This window comes from Coffea arabica, chromosome 8c (assembly GCF_036785885.1).
Source record: "Coffea arabica cultivar ET-39 chromosome 8c, Coffea Arabica ET-39 HiFi, whole genome shotgun sequence".
NCBI classification, from domain to species: domain Eukaryota; kingdom Viridiplantae; phylum Streptophyta; class Magnoliopsida; order Gentianales; family Rubiaceae; genus Coffea; species Coffea arabica.
This window is the reverse complement of record NC_092325.1, coordinates 40,227,610-40,250,779: the sequence shown is the minus strand read 5'-3', so window position 1 is coordinate 40,250,779 and position 23,170 is coordinate 40,227,610. Positions and strand designations below refer to the sequence as shown.

The window sequence follows — 23,170 nt, the reverse complement described above, 5'->3', positions numbered from 1 at the left end:
TGTGTTTGGGAGAAGAGGTGATTTTAGGTGATAAGGTGAGATTGTGTTGAGTATTAAACTGAATTCAAAAAAGAGCTTGTAAATTTGGATTTAATATGAGGGGTACTCATAAAGAAAGAGATTTGTTAGATTCATGAATAAAGTGTTATATCTCATATTGATCCGAGAGATAGAGAAAAAACATATCAATATAAGCGTTCCTGTTAGTTGAGGCTTGACAGAATAATAACAGAGTTGAATCTCAAGCAAACTGATCCAGTTGCTTGATTCCTGTTAGTCCCTCTGAATTGGCATCATTGAATCAAAAGACAATTGGTGAAGCCACTTTCCAGGTCACGAAAAGAAGAGATACTCATGAAAAGGTTACCTGGCCGTCAGAAAAAAGCTAAAAGAAGGGGAGTAGATTCCAAGCAACTGTCAAGTTTGAGATCTTCGCAATGAACGACTGTGGAAACTAAAAATGTGCTAAATCTTGCAGGTGGACAGGATGGTAATTGCAGATTATATTATTGTTTCGTCGCACTCGCACAGATGTCTACATTTGTTATTTTAATTTCTAGATGGCCTTTCCAATGATTAGAATTGATAATCATATGGAGGTTTTTTATGTGAGAAAAAACAGTAGGCTCGCAAATTTGCAGACGAACTTCAAAAGCTAATTTGAGAGAGATGTATTCTCCCAATAAAGAGGTTTGGCCTGCTTGAGGAGGAGCATTTCAGATCATATTTCTAAAGGGTCCTAGGCATCCCCCATCAATATGCGTAGGTAGCTGTTTTTGCAAGATTGATCTCAATCACTTCGATCATGCTTTGCCATCAATCAAATACCACACAAGCTAGTACTGTTTGTCACAATCCTATCAAATAGTTCCAAGGATATTTATATATTTAGCTCATAACAACTTTTATTGAATTCGTCCCTTTTTTTTACTTTATCAAAATTTTCAATCAATTTTAACCCGACCAAAATTTATGGCAACTTGAAGGAGTTGTAGTAATGTACATAAATCAAAGCCCATTAGCATCTACTTATAGCTGCATATGCATGTCTAACTCAACCTAGATAAAATAAGGGTTAATTACATTTACCTCCCCTGAGATTTGACCATATTACCAATCAATCCCTATAATTTGTCCAAATAACGATCTCACCCTTTAAATGATCAAACATTTAACAAAACCCCCCTTAATGCCGAAAATGCCCTTATTGAGATCATGTTGCATTAAAAAAAGAACATATTTTTATTTTATTAACCTTCAAGCAATCCAAAAAAATAGAAAAAATTTTTGCTTATTATTTTATAAAAACCATATCTTTGCTTCCATAAATAGTTTTGAATCAATAATTATTTTAAATCTTAAAAATGAATATTAAAAATTAGATAAATTGAAAGAAAAATAAAAAAAGAAGAAATTATTTTAATTCCTGAAGTATGGTTCAAATTAAGGAAAACATGCTTTGTGCTCTCCGCAACATGACTTGAACCATAAATTCAAACCATACTTGAAAAAGAGTAGTAGTGTTTGTTCAATAATAATATGATTCCCCAATCGGGAAATTTGCAACTTTATCCAATCACCTATTTGTGATCCATGTTTGGCACAGAAAGGGAAATGGTCGACCATCCCGGAAATAGTAGTGCAATTTAATCAACCACGAAAAGTGGCCATCTCCTACTTACAGTGCTACTACTGAAAACAGGAAACCTTCACTGGCTATGCAAAACCTGATATTCAGTCAGCATGAATAGAGTATTACTAGTAATTTGACAACAAGATGCAGAATAAACCACGGCTGACTTTACAAATCAAATTGAGCAATCAACTACTCAGACGAGTGCTATGCAACGCACGTCCATATGAACTATTGTTTCAGGGTGCCTAAATCGTCTGATTACAGTACGGTCAGTTTATGGTTGCTTCAGATTTTCAACAGCTACAGAGAATTTAAACTGAAATGCATGCATGTATGTGCATAAATATGTAAATAGATGTATATACAATACATGCATGCATGTACAACTACTAGCCTAACAAAAAGCATATATATATATATATATAGTATATTTTACAGGCAACATGATAGAGCACAAACTTGATACACACACATTCGGGTATAGAGAAAACTTAGATACCCATCCAAATTTGCACATCATGCTTTCATGTATTCAAGATTACACTGTGAGATTAGTAATATAACCATGTAGAATGTATACTGAATACCAGTGATTGCTGTCCCTTTTTTATTATAAAGAGTACTAATGAATGGTTTTATGAGAAACAAGACAATTTTATAGTAGACTCAGAAATCCATTAAACAGCCAAAGGTTGATACTAGAAGTTCAAAACTAATGGAAACCGACCTATAAATCACTAATTTATTAAACAAAAAAAAAAAACTCAGATGAACAGATCGAGAACCCCCGGTCCATGACCACCCATGAGGGAATCTGCTTTGTAACCGGAAGCGACAACATGTCTCTTCAGGAAACGTAAAAGCAGACCATCATATGACCAGCAGGAATAATCACTGCATATGACCCAGTTTTCTGCGCCAAAAATGAACTGCTTTAGGAACTCAAGATCTATCTACTTTGGGTAAACTTAACGCAATAAGAAAGAGTAACTTAGGAAAGTGGAAAGTTTCAAGGAATGAGTTAATACCAGGCTATGACAAAGAGATAAAAGAGAGAATCTCAGTAATCATTGAAAAAGAGCACATCCTTTACATTAGCAGACAGTAATCCTTTGTCCTGCCCGACACTGTTGAAGATCCATTTTAGCTATCCCAGCATATCATGCAAAGCAAAAGTAACTGAATGAGATTTACACCCTTTATTCCCTTGCCGCCCATCAAGAGGTTAGAGGAGAGAGTGGTAGCAAAATTACAGCTTTCACAGGAGGACCATTGACCTCTCTTTCACGCTAAATGGAGCTGTGTGGTCTCCTACTTGCCTTTCTAAAAGATTCAAAAGCTCTAGGTGGGTGGGTTACTAATCGGGCATCAGAACATGATTAAAACTTTTCCTCTTCCTTCTACTGGGACAGATGGATATTCTTCCTCCCCAGTCACCATCTCCCATGTTGATGATAAGGAACCCAGGGAGGATGTGGCAATTCTCCAAACAAATTTCAACGTGGCTCACATTTATAAGTGAGCTCCGAACAAAAATTCCTCACGTCCACATCCAAAAGTTCCATGCCACACGATAAGAGCATGACATAGATTCTTCTCTCCTCCTCCAATCCTGCCTTTTTCACTTTTATTTGATTTTCTCTCACCTTTCTGGTCTAGTTTTTCAAGTCAAAGATTAAAACAATTTACCATGGACCCAAAACCTGAAAACGAAAAAGTGATGGAGGAGGAGCTTTCGGCACATCTGAAACCCTTTAAAAAGAAAAAGTTTAAGGAACCAGCAGATGGAAAGTATACCAGAACTTGCAATTACAAGGCACGTTGAACTAAAATTCAGCAAGAGACAATTGAACTTCCAATTGTAATGCCATTCATTTTCTTTTAAGAAGTGCACCAGGGATGCTAAAGCTGGATTATGCCAGATAATTCAAGTGGAACGGAGCAAAGGTGTTTTAAATCCTTAAACTGACCATCAATTGGCATAACATACTGCATCTGGAATTGCAGCTACAATTTACATTGATTTATAGGATGATCAAGAGGTGTACGTTTTGTATATACCAATAAAGGCAAACTCCTATCAGAAATCACGGTATAGATTTCAAAGAATAGGGAATTAAGGGAATTATCAACTGTTCAAAATCCATCTATTCACGCCCTTAAAAGGGAGGCGTGAGGATAGCGTAAAAGCTTTAATGCTTGCCTTTTTGGATAAATTATTTCTCCCCTCAACAGTAACGAGCTCATGATAATGCATGTTGGAGAATATGGAATTTGAACTTTTGATGAGTGAGCTTTTAGGTTGCTATCGAGCTGACCCTTTCAGCAAGTTCCAGAAGCAGCATGGGTTATATTTATCACCGCAAGAATCCCATAGCTTGGTACACATTTTTGAGGGTATTATCTGCAATGTCTGCAGCTTTTCTAGCACCTTCAGCCAACACTGAATCTAGGTAACTTGCATCAGACATGATTTCCCCATATCGAACCTGAAAAGTTATAAACTATAATTAGTGATGCACACGCCTTATTTGTCATATCCACTATAAAGTACCAGTCAGTGCAGGCAGAAGAAAATGTAAGGCCAACTATGAAGAATTAATTAGGTTGAAATGACATAGGATATAATCAGTCATCTGAGAATACATGATTGTCATATCAAACGTGAATTGAAGCACAAGGGAAAAAAAATTTGAACTCAGAGAAGGACAAATGGAAGAAAGAATTTTTGTTTGGCTTATGAGAAAGAGCAGTACAAATTTTAGCTTGAAAAAAATTGGGCATTTGGATGGTAGAAACATAGTACACATATACAGGTTACACGGCAAAATAATTGTCATGATCCTGGGGAAGCAGGCGTGCCTCTCTACATAATTTCACAGCCCTGAAATAGTGTTGCGGCTACTCTTCAATTTTAACTCTGCAATTTTTACTCCCTATGCTAGGAAAAGTATTCACATCCCGAGCAGAGAATCAGTATGACTAATTGGCTATATCTGATAGTCTGTCTTGGTAATGAAAATTCTAATGTAAGAACAGAAACCTGGATGGGATGCAAGTGAGCGATCAAAGCATCTGTAAGGACGGGTTTGAACGTCCCCCAGTTCATATCTCGACATTCTTCAGCCACTTCCTGAGGAAAGACAAAGATCACTGGCGTAGAAGAACCTATAAATGAAAGCGTATAACTGTTTTTAAAAGATTGGATTAAAGTTGTATGCATGATAAGGAGACATGAATACATCTTTCATAAAACAATAAAAAATCTGAAAACATGTGTCACTTGTTTTTCTAGAATCACAATCACTGCATCTCATTTTCATAAACGTTTAAAAATATGTCAAAATAAGATGCAATAACCTTTCGCATTATTGGTGTTTTTTGTGAACTTTTATTTCTTTTTTTTTTTTATGTTTTTAAATTTTTGTCTTGTTTTTAGGTGGGTTGTGCCACGCAAAGGCCGTAGTGCAAGGCCTAGGCAACATTCAAGAGTCCCTGGTAGCAAGCTACCATAATGAGCTTTCCCCCTTGAAAAATTGAGTTAATATCATGTGGGCCATCGGCCCATGTATCAGACATTAAACTGATAATTACAGATACTACATAATCATTCCATGAATAAACAAGTTTCACATTGGGTCCACTTTAATATAGGACCTACAACAGCAAAAATACACATTATGCTTTAAGGTATTGAACCTGCTTTGTCTTCCCCGTGACGAGCTGATAAATTGAGAGAAGATTGTTACATTCAGGTCTTTCAGAGTTATCAAATTCCAGGCTGCATAATTCACCGCAGAGAAACAAGCACAAGAAAAAGAAAAATGAATCTGAACAAGCTTGTTGAATCAAAAAGCAAAGAATGAATGCAAAAGTATTTTCATAAATCAAATAATTGTTCCAACTACTAAGGTCAGTAAGGCACTGAATACATACCCAGGAAATGAGTCAGTCTTGCAACGCTTAATTTTATTATTGACAACCTATGGAAAGCAAAAGAGTTCAAATCAGACCATAAGGTAATGTATAACAACAAAAATCAGGCATAAGATTATCTCATCCACATAAAAACAAATGGAACTCAAAAAATTCAAACTCAGCACTTCATTGACATTGACTTTCCAGAAAACTTGGTATACTAGCAGAAACTTGGTATACTAGCAGCACATTAAGGCAGTAAACCAATTTAACTCACATCTTTAGGGTCAAGCAAATTGATTCGAGACTGATCAGAAGGCGCCGATTTGGACATCTATAACAAAAATAAATCAGTCACATAAAGAGTATCAAAAACAGCAATTACAAAAAATATTTGAAAAAAATAGAGCACCAATGAAGACTAGAGTCCTGCAATATTTAATTGTCCCATTGCATGTTGCTGCCATTTATGTGATATCAAATTCTCAAGTTGACGAACAAAACAAAAGGGCAATCTGCAGAGTTAAACACATCATCTTAGCTACTAATATTGTTGGGGGGGGGGGGGAGCTCTGAGAGAGAGAGAGAGAGAGAGAGAGAGTTGTGTTAGAGAGAGAAATTTAAGGACCCATTTACTTCGTCTAAGGCCCTCATAGTTATGTCCTCAGTTCAATCAGATCAATCTGTCATAGTGCTCCCAAGTTCTGGTTGCAATGGTGCAGGGTAGGCGAGTGCTTGCTCACATAGCAAGGATTCCAGGTGCCTCAACAGGGGATGATGAGGCGCAACAAACACACACAGTGCAGCTGCCCATGCCATCCTACTCATTTTCTTTAACCAGAGAATGACAAAGGGCAGAAAAACATTCAAATAAGAAATATCTCCCTTTTAACCAAGCGATGTGGCACAATCTGGGCCATTGGTCTTTGAAGACCAGGTCTACCCAAGCTTTAGCCTTATTTAAAAAGTCTTTTATGGTGTTGTATTTACAGAGTGAGATCTAAGACAGAAAAATAACATAACGTAGTATAACTGTAAAACTCCAAACCTTTGAAAGACCATCAGTTAGGGACATGACTCGAGCTCCAGCAGGTGGAATAAGGGGTTCCGGAACCTACAATGATTATGCAATATCACATGAGTCATTCCCAGAAATAAACGCATATTAACTGAATATACGTAAAACCCTCAAACAGATAAGGAAGAAAACAGCCACCTTAAAAATTGCACCACCTCGCCTGTAACAAAAATTTGAAACCATGAGTAACTGCATCAAATGAAAGGCAAAGGAAATTCTCAATGAGATATTCAGCAGGTGCTCGACCCTAAGCAAAACTTGTCCCTTACCCTCCCAATTTCTTCCACTTCCTTCCTCCATAAAGATAGTTAACACGCTGAGCAAGTTCTCGAGTTAACTCCAGATGTTGTTTCTGATCATCCCCAACAGGGACATAATCAGACTGCAGGGGAACGCTGCGATGTATGAGAATCATGGATCCTCAGGATATTACCATCAAGATGTATAGGCAGCAACATTATTGAAGTAATAGCCTTCACCGCACAGAATATAAATTCTACTGATGCTATATTGAAAAAAAAATCTAACAAAAGAACTAATTTGGAAGCCTGCGTCGTTTCCCTGAACTTTAAAATGTAACCTTCAACTTTGGAATGAACATACACGACTTTAAAGATGAATTCTCCCTACACCCTAACACAAAAATGCAGCTTCAACTTTGGAATGAACATGCATATGCACAACTTTAAAGATAAATTCTCCCCACACCCTAACACAAAAATGCAGCATAGGACAACCCACCTGGTATAGCAAAATATCAGACGCCATTAGGACAGGATATGTCAGCAGAGCAACCCCAACATTTTCATCTCCCTACATACAGAAGAGATAAATCAAAACAAAATAGCAACACCATGAAAGCAAAATAAAGTGAAACCCCAGTGCCTGGCGACTACTAGTATCAAACAACTTCCAACTATAAGGTATTTGGTCAATATTCTTGACAACTAAACCCAATAATTTGGACTAGGTCCACTCAGCTGAAGAGAGATTGACCAAGATCTACAGAACCCTGAGAAAGGTTGAACAAAAAATTCATTGTAGTCAGCCTATATGACCGTAGGCGATGAGAAATCTTGAACCCTACCCAGTAAATTTGCCTATTTAAACATACAAGAAATCTGTCCCCAAAAATATTAACATGCAAGGCTGCTGCAGACCTGTAACTAGAGAGTTGTCCGATGATTACCACTTTCTAAAATAAAGATACCCATCATTTTCTTTCAATTTTTCGGTAGGGTATAATTGTATCTAAGTTTAAATGACAGCCTATTTACCTAACTGCATATATAAAATATAGGTAAAAGAACTATCAAGAAGCTTAGAAGGCAAAAGCAACACCAATAGAAAAGGCTACATACAGCAAAAACGCACCGCTTTCAATGATTTCTCCTTGAATTGGATCATTCTATTCAGCCAACCAATTGGGGTTGTAGAACTGAGCAGCCACATCAATTCTACATGAGCACGGACATGAGACTGCACAAACACTGAAGCCTGAACATGAAAACAAAATCTACATTTAGGTTTAGCCTACAGAGATGAATAATTGGCAATATAAAAATAAATAAATATACAAAGAGAGCCAGACCTTGGAGGGATCCACTCCACATGCCAAGTAAATTGCTGCTGTTTCTTTTGTTGCTTTGGATAGCTGTTGTGTATCATAAGGCAAGGTGATCTATGAATAACATGCCCAAACTGAAATTAGATAATTCGTTTCCATATCACAACCATAGTAAACCATGAACTGATGTCCTATACACACACGCACACATATATATGTATGTGTGTGTGTGTGTGTTCGTATGTATATGTATATGTACATGCATATATATCCCCCACAGTTGAAAGAAGTTGAATAAGAAAATAGCTACCAGGTGAAAGTTCAGCTGGTCAGCAACAAATCACGTGTCAAAAGAATGAAGATGAAGCACAAATTAAAGACAGAAAATTTCCAGACTTAGTATATGATTATCTTACTTTTCAGTGAGTGAATTGGTTCCAAGTGTCTATCGTGCAAGTTCAAGGAGACAGGACAAAAACTTGAAAACCGTTGTGATATAAGGCCTAGTTTCACAATAAAAACTATCTTTGATCAAGCTCTAAGGACAAAAAAAAAATGCACAGCTATTTATTCCGATTAAATTTCATTAAATTATCTCTATGATTAATTTTTCATGCTTATCAATACAACCAGATATTCAGAAACAGTGCTTCCTTGTACCAGATGGGTTGTTCAAGGATAAATGAGTTCAGAAAACATGTAAACACAAAGAGTTATGGTCTTCAGAAAAATTACAGGAGATAACAAGTGATTAACAAATGCCAAACAACAGTAGAAGCAAGAAAAACAATGAAAGTGTGATTAATCAGCAGTTCAAAGCAACATAACAACAATCACAGTCCACAGATATGGACATACCGCATGCAGGTCCACAATGAAGAAAAGGGTGTCATATGCGTTCTGCAAAAGGGAAACCAGAAGATGAACGCAAAATCACATTTAATCACCTGAATGATAATCCAGAATGTAACAACGTTTCCAGAACTTATAATTGCTCAAACAGGAGTTCTTCAGGAAGCATAAGATGCTAGACAAAACTCATAATAAGAACCCTCAGACCAGCAATTTATCAGGATGAGCAAGGAAAGATGGGACCCTAAGTAGCACATTCATTTACCATGTCAAGCTATACTGGTTTGAAGATTACAATTAGTAAATCGTAAACAGAACACTGTAACTAGTTAATAAAACAGCATTTAGCATTATTTCAACTGTTTCACCTCTAACCTGGAATGCAAAATCAACTTAACTGGTCATTAAAAAATTGAACAGCAATCCAGAAATGCTCAGAACTTAATCAAGTGAAAGTTATTGAGCAAGTTTCTTTTAAATAAAACTGTGGATTATTAGAAATCTCAAAGCATAAGACATTTGCAGGCACATAGAAGATACATTTTCTGCAATTGCCAAGAAACATGGCCACACTGTCCTACCAATAATACGAGGCCAATACTAATGGCAAGCCAACTGTGCAAACAAAATGCACCAAAGCTTCTTTACATATAAAACCAAAAAGACAAACTGTTCAAATTTTCCAAACCTGTATCTGAACCTTACTTGCAAGTCAATCCAATTTTTTATAGCCCCAAGATAATTGCCAAGATGTATGGATCCTGTGGGCTGCACACCAGAGACTATCCTCTTCCTATTAAACAAGAAGAAGGAAAGAAAACTTAAGTTCCACATAATAAGTTTTCTAAAATGAAGTAGAAATTTAGTACCTCTTTCCTTTCCCATATCTCATAATCATTCATCTTGGAAATCCCAAAATGTTTGACACATGCGTTAGAATGTAACTACTTATTTCTACACTTTCCAGTGTTAGTAGTTTTTTCACTCAAAGTTACTATATATGCCAAATGCAATACACATGAAATAAAACTCTTTCCACCAAAATTCAGAAACATATTTTGGTCAACAGTTAAAAAGTTCAAAATTTTGAAGATGTCATACCCAAAAAAAGAGAAAAAAGGCACCTTTGGAACTCTCCAAATCAATCTTCATTTTCTTACCCATCCTCGAAGATTCGTCAACCACATGCAAAGTAAACTTCAAACAATAAAAGATAATGCAAGGAGATTTCTAGTTGAAAAACTCATCCACAAAGCTGAAGTCAAAGAAGGAAGGCACTTTTCTTCCTCAGCACGAAATACTAATCAATCACACAGTTAACCTACTATATTTCTCAGTTAAAAAAGAGTGCTCCTTGATTACATCGTTGCCACAGACACATTTCTCATTCTCAATGATTAACAAACAAAAGATAATAATCATAACAGCAGCAGCTAGTATTATGCACCACCTCTAATCAATGTACCAAACGAATTTAATAACCTTTGAGCTTTGAAAGATAAATGAACGAGTAAAATACATTAACGACTTGAGAAATACGTATTTTAATTACTTTACGGGAGTGGAAGACGGTTCTGAAGTCGCAGGCTCCGAGACGGCTACGCTGCAGAGACATCGCAAATTTTCGCGAATCGGCGGAATTTTGGCGGTTCCGTTCAAGTATTTCCTCGGATTCAATCTACATGTCCTGCTCAGAATTTTTAGAGAGAAATCTTAATCAGTAAAAAAAACACACACACAAAGAGCACATACAATGGAAGAATGGGGTAAATGAAATTGGAAAATGGAAGAGAAAGTGAGATTAGCACATGGAAGCTCTGAAGTGAGGCCCAGCCGTCGTTGACAAAGAGAGGAATTGCGAGAGAAGTGCGGGTGCCCGCCCCATTGTTACTTTCTTCTTCTTCTTCTTCTTCTTCTTCTTCTTCAGCGGAGTTGCGTTTTCCCCTTTTTGTTTTTGCTTTTTTTTTTTTTAACAGGATAAGAAGCACGAGGTTTTCGTTTCCACTTCCGATAGACCCGATGGAACAGGAAGTAAACCTCGCGCTTTTCTTTTCTTTTTATTTTTCTTTTTTTAGTTTTTCTCAATATTTGTAATTCAGGAATTTCTTCAAAACAAAAATAATTTGAGATTACTTAAATGCTCCTAATTAGTTAGAAATCTACTTACAGTGAGCCCGTTTAGATTGTGTTTTTGGAAGTTTTTAAAGAAAAATAGTTGAAACACTCTTTTTAGGATGGAATGTACGTAGGATAAAAAAAATATATGAAGAAAGATTCTCATAAAAATTAAAAGATTTTTCTGTAAAAAATGCAATTCAAACGATCAATAATTAGAAATAAACAATAATTTTTTTTATTTGTTGTGAAGTAATTCACCATTGCACCTAATTTTTTTCATTTAAATATTCTATCATGGATAAGATATCAAATTCTTGAATGATAAATAACTAAGAGGCAATTATTTGTTTAATAGGAGAAAAATCTAAAGAGACACTTAATATTATGTACCCAATTGGATATATTTTTGTACAAAACTTTGTACCTTGATATATTTTTCACTACAAAACATAATAAATTTCATCAATCCACTTAACTTTCAAACTTGCAATATTTGCTTGTTATTTTTTGTTTTTAAATAAATAAGCTAATTTCCATTCACCTTTGTTAGATTTTGATAGAGGGAAAAAAAACTTGGAGCTTTTTCTTGTATTTTCTTCTCTTTTTTTGGGTTTGGGAAATTTTCCGATAAACATTTTGGAAATTCATTTTTGCTTGCACAACGGTACCCTTTTGCTAAATGAAGAAATTCATTCTCGCAGATCCCATTTTTTGATGGAGTACTATCAGGACCAAATAAAGTACCACAGGGTCGTTTAGCATAGTAATCTTTGCGTTTAACCAATCAGTGATAATACGATGCCGTTCCACTTAAGGAATGGCGGTTGATGTAATGAGCGCTAAATTCTGTTGGGATAAATTGCATAAATAGTCCCTCTGCATTTGTAATTCGGTTATGAGAATAAATGCTAGAATCATTTCCTCTTTCCTTTCTGTTAAGCCCTCTCTCTTTCTCTCTCTCTCCCTTTCCCTCCCTCTCATCTTCTCTAATTCTTCCTTGTTCTTCATTTCCTTCCCGCTCTCTATAACTCAATTCCAATTCCAGAAATTGCCTTGCGACCCTGACATTTGGTATCAGAGCGGTCGATCCTTGGCCGCGAAGATATCTAATATGGTAGAGAGCACTCGATTTAGGAGTCTGGAAGATCAACTCAAGAAACAGGATAGTAAGCTGCAGGAATTGATGCAATCTGTGGCAACAATGCAGAATTCAAGTATGGAGGAGCTGCAGCAGAAGCTTCATACCGACATGGACCAGAATAATGCGAAATTGGAGGCAATGGTGGGGAATTTGGACCAGAAATTCAATAAGATGGAACAGAGGTTCAGTACGATGATGAAGCTGCTGATGAAGGAGAAAGGCGTTCCTGACGGGGAAGGAGGCGGAACTGAACCAATCTTGCCGACACCTCCATTGCATCTGCGATTGACACCTTCAAACGAAGGGCCAGGGAGTCAACCCGAGATGAGAGGTAGGCAGTTCTTTCCTAATATGCCTCGTATGGAGTTACCAATGTTTAGCTCTGGGAACCCTAGGGAGTGGGTGAGAAAATGTCAAAAATACTTCCTGAATTATCAGATAGCAGAATGTCAGAAAGTAGATGTAGTAGAAATGTTTTTGGAAGGGAAGGCTGACAATTGGTTCCAAGGGGTAAAACTTGTGAAACCTGGACTGTCCTGGGGAGAATTTAGTGAACTCTTGTTTGAGAGATTTTCTAGAAGAAACTCACGTGACATAGTGGAGGAGTTTAATAAGCTACATCAAAAAGGCACTATTGAAGATTATGAGGAGAAATTTAAGGAACTGAAAACACTCATGCTGACAAGAAATCCTAGATTAGATGAGTCTTACTTTGTTTCCAGTTTTATTAGTGGACTCAAAGACGAGATCAAGCCTATGGTGAAGATGTTTAAACCGCAGACACTAATGAAGGCTTTCGAAGTGGCAGAACTGCAAGAATGCTCCCTGGAATCCAGAGCAAACAAAATAAGGCCACAGGGAGGGGGACAGTAGAACCTAGATTTGGAATGTACAAGAATTCCACACAGGACCAGGCTCGCCAACACTCATACAGGTTACCAGCTATTATCCCTGCCCCGAGGAAAACTGATTCAATCCATAGAGACCTCAGTAAGATAACAGTTGAGAAAATGCAGTATAGACGTAAGCATGGCTTGTGCTACAAATGTGGGGAAAAATTTGGAGTATGACACCAGTGCAAGAAAGGAAATCTGAATTGTGTAAACACTGAAGAGGAGGAGGAGGTTGAATTTGAGGATGCTGAAGGAGAGCAAGATGAACTCACTGGAAGGGTGGGGGAATTAGCAGAAGTATCCCTCAATGCATTGTTTGGAGCCATAAAAAGGAAGTCTATCCTGCTGATAGGCAACTTAGGGGGATTTCCAGTCAAAATCTTGGTGGACACAAGAAGCTCTGACAGTTTTATCCACCATAGAGTTGTCAACCTGTTGCATTTGCCATACCACTCAGTCAGCCCTTTCACTGTGACCTTAGCAGATGGGACTGACATCACTAGTGGTGCCATTAGTCCCAATGTAAGCTAGGTGATACAAGACTATCGATTCCAATTTGATCTGAAAATAATGGAGTTATGGGGATGGGATATAATACTGGGAGTAGACTGGATGTGCCAATTCAGTCCCATCACTTTTGATTTCCATTCCCTCAGCATTGCACTTAGTGATAAGGGGAGTATACTGCACTTGCAAGGGTTGGTGAACCAGCCTGCAATGAGGCTAGTGAGGGGCAAGGACCTCAGAGCATTCATACAGGAGAAGCAAGCAAGCTGCGTAGCACTGGAGACAGAAGCAACAAGGGGGTCAGAGGATCAGCTTCCAGACTCCATATGAGGAATCCTGCAACAACATTCGGAGGTGTTTTCCACTCCTAAAGGCTTACCCCCAAAGAGGGAGCTGGATCATCAGATCAACCTCAAACCAGGTGCTGAGCCTTTTAAACTCAAGCCATACAGGTACCCCCACTCTCACAAAGCAGAAATTGAAAAACAGGTTGCTGAGATGCTCACTAATGGAATTATTATGCACAGCACTAGCCCTTTTGCCTCTCCAGTATTGTTAGTAATAAAGAAGGATAATTCTTGGAGACTCTGTATAGACTATAGGAAACTGAATGAGCTAACTGTAAAAGACAAATTTCCTATCCCCAATATACATGAGTTGTTAGATGAGTTGCATGGCACGAAATATATGTCTAAACTCGATCTCAGAGCTGGCTACCATCAACTAAGAGTTAAGGCAGTTGACATTCCCAAAACTGCTTTCCAGACACACCATGGCCACTTTGAATTCTTAGTAATGCCTTTTGGATTGACAAACGCTCCAGCCACATTCCAGGCATGGATGAACAGGATTTTTCAGCCATACCTGAGAAAGTTCGTTTTGGTTTTCTTCGATGACATTCTAGTGTACAGCCCAACCTTGGAGTCGCATGCACAACACCTACAAACTGTACTCACTGTATTAGCAGAAAATCAGTTATACTGCAAAATGTCAAAGTATTCGTTTGCTCAAACTTCAATTGAATACCTGGGGCATATAATATCTGAAGCAGGGGTGAGCATGGACTCTACCAAGATAGAATGCATCAAGTCATGGCCTGTTCCTAAAACAGTAAAGGAATTGAGGGGTTTTCTAGGATTAACTGGTTACTACAGAAGGTTCATAAGGGGGTATGGGGTGATCAGTAAGCCACTCACACTCCTGCTTAAGAAAGAGGGGTTTACATGGAATCACAATGCTCAGTTGGCTTTCGAAAATTTAAAAAGAGCCATGACCACAGCTCCAGTATTGAGTATGCCAAATTTTGATCTTCCTTTTATGATCGAGACTGATGCCTGTGGGGTTGGCATTGGGGCAGTATTGATGCAACAGGGACATCCCCTGGCTTTCCTTAGCAAAGCTTTATCAGCTCAGAATTTGGGACTGTCAGTCTATGAGAATGAGCTTTTTGCATTAGTATTGGCTGTGAGCAAATGGAAGCATTATTTAGTTGGTCACCACTTTATCATCAGGACTGACCACCAAGCCCTTAAACATCTGTTGGAACAAAGACTTACTCATCCTCTGCAACACAAATGGCTAACCAAACTATTTGGATTGGATTATGAAATACAGTACAAGAGAGGCTCAGAAAATGGGGTAGCTGATGCCCTGTCCAGAAGGAGGATGGAGAGAACTGACACGGGCAGTGAACAAGCTGAGCACCAGGTATGTGCCATCTCCACAGTCCAAGCTAGGTGGATGCAGGAGTTGCTGGAAAGTTATACTGGGGATACATTGGTTCAGCAGAAGCTAGCTGAGCTACTACTGGATCCCCATGCAGACCCTGATTATCAGGTGGAAGGGGGGGTACTCAAGTTCAAAGGGAAACTGTATGTAGGCTCAGCCAATGACACCAGAATCAGGCTGATCAGGCTCTTGCATGACTCAGCAATTGGGGGGCACTCAGGACAGAGGGGGTGCCTGCACAGAATACAGGCTTTGTTCCATTGGCCTGGGTTAAAAAGGGATGTTATCCAATATGTCAGATCCTGTGATGTTTGCCAGAGGAACAAGCACGAAAATGTCCCCTATCCTGGTCTATTACAGCCTATTCCAGTGCCTCAACAGGCCTGGTCACACCTTACCATGGACTTCATTGAGCAATTACCACCATCTCATGGATTTGATACCATACTGGTAGTGGTGGATCGATTCACTAAGTTCAGTCACTTTATCAAACTCACTCATCCTTATTCTGCACAGCAGGTGGCTCAGATTTTTCTGGATAATGTATACAAGCTACATGGTTTACCAGAAACAATCATATCTGATAGGGACAGGGTTTTTCTTAGTAACTTCTGGCAGGAATTATTCAGTTTATTGGGAGTGAATCTGCACTATAGTTCAGCATATCATCCCCAATCAGACGGACAGACTGAAAGGGTCAATCAGTGCTTGGAAAACTACCTCAGATGTATGTGCAGTAACCACCCTTCCCACTGGAGCAGCTGGCTACCTACAGCTGAATTATGGTACAATTCTAACTTTCACACCAGCTTGCAGCTAACACCCTTTGAGGCATTGTATGGATATAAACCTAGTCATATACCCTTGGGACCCTTCCATGATAGCATCATACCTGCTGCCAGCAATATGGTCCAGTCAAGGCTTCAGGTCATAACACTCATCAAAGAGAACTTGGCCAATGCTCAAAATCGCATGAAGGTTTTTGCTGACAAACATCGTTCAGAGAGGGAGTTCCAGGAAAGGGATTGGGTATTTCTCCAGTTACAACCTTATAGGCAGCAGTCGGTTGCTATTCGTAGGAGCTTAAAACTATCTGCCAAATATTTTGGACCCTTCCAGATTAGTGCAAAGGTGGGAGCAGTAGCCTACAAACTCAAATTACCAGAGGGGGCCAGGATTCATCCAGTATTTCATGTCTCACTACTCAAGAAGAAGATAGGACTTTCACAGAGTGTGGATTCCAACTTGCCAGAACTAGATGTGGCAGACCAATGCCTATTGAGGCCAGAGAAGGTTCTCCAGAGAAGGGCAATAATGAGAGCTGCTAAACCAGTCGTCCAATACTTGGTAAAATGGAACAATTTACCAGAGTCAGAATCATCATGGGAGGATCGAAGCTTCATAGACGGCCAGTTCCCAGACTTCCAAGCTTGAGGACAAGCTTTTGCTAAGAGGGTAGGACTGTCAGGACCAAATAAAGTACCACAGGGTCGTTTAGTGTAGTAATCTTTGCGTTTAACCAATCAGTGATAATACGATGCCGTTCCACTTAAGGAATGGCGGTTGATGTAATGAGCGCTAAATTCTGTTGGGATAAATTGCATAAATAGTCCCTCTGCATTTGTAATTCGGTTATGAGAATAAATGCCAGAATCATTTCCTCTTTCCTTTCTGTTAAGCCCTCTCTCTTTCTCTCTCTCTCTCCCTTTCCCTCCCTCTCATCTTCTCTGATTCTTCCTTGTTCTTCATTTCCTTCCCGCTCTTTATAACTCAATTCCAATTCTAGAAATTGCCTTGCGACCCTGACAAGTACCCTTCTCATCTGGCCAACCACTGGGCCAATGGCTCAGTAGTGGCCATCAGGAAGAGGCTTAAGTCCCTTCTTGGATTATAGGTGAGGTTCAAACCTCATTTGCAGCGAAAAAAATTTAAGGATTGTGTCAGAGCAATTTTTTGATCTAGTTGGGTCTATATACCCACTAGCCCCTTATCACAGTCTCCTTAGCCTCTCCCTCCCTTATAGATTAAGATAGAGTACTCCCCCTTTCTCATAGATTAAAATAAAGTAGGTTATACAAATATATTATTGCTGACCCAAAAAAAAAAAACCCTTCTCATCTGGCCTTCACTCATGACGTATGCAAACATGACCTCACATAGTCACGCACTCACGCACCAACTGCCACGCACTCACGCACCAATTGCCACCCACTGACACAGTAGCAGCTATAACTGCGTGTGTTTAAAATAGCGGGTGTCTGAACCCGGAAGAAAATTGACAAATTGAAGTAACTAAAACTAAAAAGAGGAGAAAAAAAAAGAGAGACAAAATGGATGAGGAGAGAATTCTAGAGAGAGAAAGGTACCAAATCGAACAAATACGACAGCTCGAATTGGAGGAATTGCAGGTGGAAGAAGTCGACTCCGACGACTCCGACGACGACAGCTCATCGGAGAACAAGTATGTTTGCTTAATTTACGCGTTTTCGACTTATTAATTTGTTTTACCATTTTTTTTTCCGCATTTCAGTTTTTTGTTGAGTTTATGTTGAATTTAGATGTGTATATTGAAATTCTGGGCGTGAAATTCCAAATCGGTTTGGATAATATGACTGTTATTGCTTAATTGCAGTTCCGAAACCCTTGATTTTTGTACAAGGGCCTAACAATCTTCTCTTTTTGTGGTATTTTTTCGGTTTGAAGTCCAAAAAGATGTTTCGGTTTAGTATACTAGTACGGATACAAATTCCACGTATATATGCATATTTTTCTGTCTGCCTGTGGCGAATTTGGTTTCAGTTTTAGATGCACCCTGCTGTGGGATCACCATGTGACTCAGATAAATTTGAAAAGGAATTAAGTTTTATTTAGGTTTTTGTTAGCTCGAGATGGTTTTGGCACATGTTTCTGATATTTACAGCTTGGAGGTGACTGACAATATGTTATGGGTACCCATGAAATTTGATTTATCTAAGGGACAGGGACTTGTCAAATGGTAAGGAAGAGGTTGTAGATAGACGTGACGGAGCTAGCATTTCTTATCAGTCTTGTACTCTTTTGTGATGGACTTTTCTGTTGGTTTCCATTTCACATTGCTTATATATTCTGTATCTATGTCATATTCGCAGCTTTAAGACTCAGAATTGAAATTTGCAAGCTATTTGCAATTTCACCTGGTACTTTTAAACGTCTCCATTTGGGATTTTGGATCAACTTAAGAGATGATAGCGTAGTTTTCTGAAGTTATCTAAGGACATTTTCCTTCCTTTTTATGTGCTGTGCTAAGGTTGGAATCCCTCAACCTCACCCCCAAGAACCACAAGTATAAGAGGCTGTATGAGAGGAAATCTATTCATGCTCAGCTATGTGTGTGTGATCCTGCCCTAGAGTTTTTCATGTTAAAAAATTACTTAGAGTGAAGACTTAGGTATGTTATCAACAGCTGAGTTCAAGATGGTTTGGTGTGTAAAGTTGAGGAGAAAATCAAACAAATGCAAGAAAATTTATTGGATACTTTTGTCATTTCATTTAGATATCAGTGATCCTAATTATTTTTTGGTGGATGAAGAAAATGTGGTTGTAGGATGTTGTCCTTGCTCTAGTTGAACCTACCTTTGTGTGTATCTGCAGGCACTGATTCTGTGATAAATTGGCTTTTTTGTTGTTGTTCAGTTATCGTACTTCTGGAGGAGCTTCAGCCTCTGGTGAATTTACTTATGACACCTCTTTGGTGGCTTTGCACTCTTACCTTGGTGGTAGGTCTTTCTTGGGGGTGTTAGGTGCTGCTTGTATTAAAGCTCTTCAAGATCTAACAGTTTGTAGTCCCTGATCAGATGTTGAGGACACCCACAACAGGCTTGCTTTTTTGGATGGTGGTGCTGTATTGAAACTTCCCATGTTCTATCTTGAAGGTATTTTTTGTCCTTCATTAATAGCCAGTTGTGCTGGTTCTTTCTTTCGAATTTTCATATCTCAGATGCCGGATTACATACTGTCTGTTGAAACCTCAGCTACTTACTTCCATTAATTCTATTTTCTCAGGGGTGGTTCTATTTCCGGAGGCCACACTTCCTCTTAGAGTTGTTCAGCCTCATTTTATTGCTGCTGTTGAACAAGCGATGACTCAAGTTGAAGCCCCTTATACCATAGGTGTGGTAAGTGGGCTGCTTGTGATGCTTCCAGTTCATGTTCCTTTGTCTAATACTTGTTTCACTTGTAAAGGAGCTTGGTTTTGCGGTATGCCTTTCAGGTTCGTCTTTACAGGGATTCTCCTGATTACCGGAGACCACCGAGATTTGCAATTATTGGGACCACAGCTGAGGTTGGGTGGCAGAAATCTTGTACATAGTTTTCCTATATGTGCTTTCTTTTAATGGTTTCATCGCACAGGGTCTCTAGTTTGGGAAAGATAAGAAAAGAAAGTAGGATAGTAACTCTCTCCTGGTTTCCTTGAAAGTTTTTTTTTTTTCAAACAACTATGAGGCATGGAATCTTATTAGTGTTGTGTTTTTAGATTCGGAAATATTGCAGGCTGGAAGATGGCTCAGTGAATGTTCTTACACGTGGCCAACAGCGTTTTCGCCTGAGACGCTGCTGGATTGATGTGGAGGGTGCAGTAAGTGTATTAATGTGCTGAACAAGATGAAAATTGTATGGATCTTTTGGCTTCAATTGAAATATGATGTCTTGTTTTCTCTTCTGTAAATAGACATATGGGGAGGTTCAAATAATCCGAGAAGATTCACCATTGAGGACTCCACGTGAGGCTGTTGGACGGCTGGCACCACTTTTGAACTTGCGAAGTAATATCTTTCAAAAACAACCTTTATACAGTCCTAGAGCTTGTCGGTTAGGAGATTGGGATGGAAATGATTCAGATGCAATGTCTGAAGAGTCTTTTGAGAGTGAACTTTCTTTGCATGAGAGGGGATTGCATCAGTCTGCACTATTTTCGTCTTACCATACAATTCATGAGCCCACGAGTAGTGAGGATGAGAAACTTGATCCAGATGGAGAAGTGCATCAAGGGAGCTCTCGTTTGGACAACCTTCTGGGACCATTGAGAGAATATAATACTGGGAGAGATAGTGCTAAAAGTGCTCTTTCTGGTAATTCTGGTAATCTTTCATTTAAACGGATGAAAGCTGACAAGTGTGCCTTAGACCGGCTACGTGAAGTTCCAAGAGCCTTCTGGCCCAATTGGGTTTATCATATGCATGATTCATATACCCTCGCCCAAAAGGCAGCAGGTTTGTCACTTTTATTCATCTAGAGTTACTGCTTTTAGCTGTACTAATATTTTTAACTTTCATTCTCTACCTCTTTAGCTATTTAGTAAAACATGCAGTTATGGTATTTAAAAGGTAAGGGAAACATTTTATACACTCCAGAAAAATGCTTCATACGCTTCATTTCATTTGTTTTATTGTTTAGGAATATGTATTCTTCACTCTCTCTCTCTCTCTCTCTCTCTCTCGATTGATGGATTTGTTGACTGTGAGGGGACTTCTTTGTCCTAAAAACGAGTAAAAAATGAAATGGAGTGTATGAAGCTTTTTCTTGGGGTGTATAAGTCGTTACCCAAAGTATGGGTATTGATACTGATGGATTGCATGATAGATTCCAATTCGTGTTACATAAATGTGTTACTCATGGAGATTTTTTACCAGTCAGACGTTAACTCTTCAGATACTTTGTCACGGATTTAGCATACTGCTCTTTTGGACAACCCTAAAATTTCTTGTTTGTCATGGGTTTTGTTGATTCTCCCCTTTTGTTTTTCCTTAGGAGTGGCAGGGTAGGAAGTTGGGGGGTTTCAAATTTGTACTTCTAGTTGAAGATTGGTTAATGCACAATTCTTTCCTTTTTTTCTGTGCTGTCATTCTGTTTTTTAGCAGATATGAAAGGGATATATACTCTTAGGACATTAGGTTCCAATTAGAAATTGCGATCTGTACGAGTATTGCCTCATTGAATCCTGTTTTTTATTTATTTAACCAGGAAAAAAAGAAGACGCCCTTTAATGTTGATAATGTATTTCAGACAGGTGGAAACATATAGTTAAGGCACCAAGCATGGACGGGTTTGTGATGAAACCAGATCTTCTTTCCTTCCATATTGCCAGTAAGATTCCTGTGTCAGAATCGCTGAGGCAGGAGCTTCTTGAGATTGATGGGATTTCATATAGACTGCGGCGGGAAATTGAGTTACTTGAGAGTTTTGATCGTGTTCGATGTAAAACTTGTGAGGTAATTTGGTATATATGGGAGCATATTTGAAGTTCTGCTCAAATTTATGCAGTATTGTTTAACTTGAAATTATGGCCTTACTATATACTGATACTGTCTCCACTTTTTGCCTCTTTTAGAACCTCATTGCCAGGCGAAGTGACATGCTGGTTATGTCCAGTGATGGTCCTCTTGGTGCTTATGTAAATGCACATGGTTATGTGCATGAAGTTATGACCCTTCATAAAGCTAATGGATTAGCAGTCATCGGAGATCCAGTCAAAGAGCATAGCTGGTTTCCTGGGTAAGACTTCTTGCTTTGCTATCCTGTTGAAGTTAAATTTCTCAACGTCAAGGAGATTATGATATTTTCATAAATTACTGTGATGTTAGTCACACATAACGCATGGAACTTCAAAAGCACTCTTTTTAAGTTGTTTACTGCCTGATAGTTTGTAGCTCTTAGACAGTGGTGAATGGTCGCTTTTTTTTCGCGAGGCAATGACAGGACTGTTCTTACAAACTAAGGGTTCTTCTGCAGTAATTTCTAATATTATGTCTAGGCTATGATGGTTTGGCTTTGAAGCATCTATTTTGTATTTAGTGATTGTAGTCTTTTAGATGTAATTTGATGCTGATAAGATAATCTTTCCGCAGGTATGCATGGTCTATTGCTGAATGTGCAACTTGTGGATCCCAAATGGGTTGGCTTTTTACAGCCACAAAGAAGAAGTTGAAGCCTAGGTCGTTTTGGGGCATTAGGAGCTCCCAAGTTGCTGATGACACACGATGAGAGTTACATGATTAATGTGCCTTATATAATATAAGTCAATCTGTATATAAAAGTATTCTGCTATATGTTCTTGGTATAGAGCAGTTATTGTTCCATATTAAGTGTTTTAGATGGAAACGATGCTGTCGGTTGTAATATGAGTTTAAGATTGTGGATCCCAAATTCCTGCTCGAGTTGCTACTTGCTACGGACCACACTTCTGCGTGCCTTTTATATCGTCATTTTCCTGGTATGTTCTTGCTGCTGAGTGTACTCCCTGCATGCTACTGGTATGTCAATAATGTTACGATGTTATGGCAGAGAGACCAGGTAACGTCCAGTTAATGTCGTCCAGGATTCTTAACTGGATTTCTTGAGATGGTTGCGTCTTTGTAGGACTGTCAGAGAACACACGGGTACGGTAAGGACAGAAAAAAAAAAATTCAACAGCGGATTAATTGAGTCTTAAATAATTGATAATCCAATCAACAGTGGAGAATTCAACTGTGAAGAACAGATTTGCAATGGATGCAGCTCTAGACTTATTGTAGCTGTGGATGCTAGACGAGCACTTGGGTTTGCGAACTGATCAATAATATAATGCCCGGTTGGTTGATTAATGGAAGAAGAAAATGGACCTCATCAACTGCGTCCTGTTGAATATGGATAAGTAAAAGAGCTAGGTAGGTTTAATTGCTTTGTGAGTTGCAACTGACAAAACAAAGAAAGAAAA

The 23,170-nt window shown here is 38.6% G+C and overlaps 2 protein-coding genes and 1 pseudogene across 6 annotated transcripts; 1 reads left to right on the top strand and 2 right to left on the bottom strand.

Moving 5' to 3' along the window:
- Window positions 1-2,209: 2,209 nt before the first annotated feature.
- LOC113707237 (tryptophan--tRNA ligase, chloroplastic/mitochondrial) lies at window positions 2,210-11,078 on the bottom strand. 5 transcript variants are annotated; one of them, XR_011820478.1, is made up of 17 exons: window positions 10,860-11,078; window positions 10,604-10,738; window positions 9,757-9,844; window positions 9,058-9,099; window positions 8,224-8,313; window positions 8,007-8,129; window positions 7,374-7,445; window positions 6,902-7,014; window positions 6,771-6,792; window positions 6,603-6,668; window positions 5,832-5,888; window positions 5,573-5,619; window positions 5,336-5,417; window positions 4,680-4,769; window positions 3,840-4,125; window positions 2,665-2,783; window positions 2,210-2,549 (listed from the first exon to the last, which is right to left on the bottom strand). XR_011820478.1 is itself a non-coding variant. In XM_027229464.2 (15 exons), exons 1-15 carry the CDS (start codon window positions 10,934-10,936, stop codon window positions 3,994-3,996), a joined length of 1,236 nt encoding a protein of 411 aa, XP_027085265.1. In that variant the 5' UTR covers window positions 10,937-11,078; the 3' UTR covers window positions 3,587-3,993. The 5 variants fall into 5 exon arrangements, 3 of the variants coding, with proteins under 3 accessions (XP_027085265.1, XP_027085266.1, XP_071919326.1); XM_027229464.2 differs by lacking the exons at window positions 2,210-2,549; window positions 2,665-2,783 and having other exon boundaries at window positions 3,587-4,125; XR_003452175.2 differs by lacking the exons at window positions 2,210-2,549; window positions 2,665-2,783 and having other exon boundaries at window positions 4,025-4,125; window positions 4,680-4,804.
- Window positions 5,076-5,260, bottom strand: LOC113707537 (U2 spliceosomal RNA; annotated as a pseudogene).
- Window positions 11,079-17,682: 6,604 nt separating the features above from the next.
- Window positions 17,683-22,690, top strand: LOC113705315 (uncharacterized). The gene is made up of 10 exons (XM_027227120.2): window positions 17,683-17,899; window positions 19,111-19,193; window positions 19,272-19,349; window positions 19,480-19,592; window positions 19,688-19,759; window positions 19,952-20,053; window positions 20,147-20,687; window positions 21,481-21,686; window positions 21,806-21,969; window positions 22,323-22,690. Exons 1-10 carry the CDS (start codon window positions 17,769-17,771, stop codon window positions 22,456-22,458), a joined length of 1,626 nt encoding a protein of 541 aa, XP_027082921.1. The 5' UTR covers window positions 17,683-17,768; the 3' UTR covers window positions 22,459-22,690.
- Window positions 22,691-23,170: the final 480 nt, after the last annotated feature.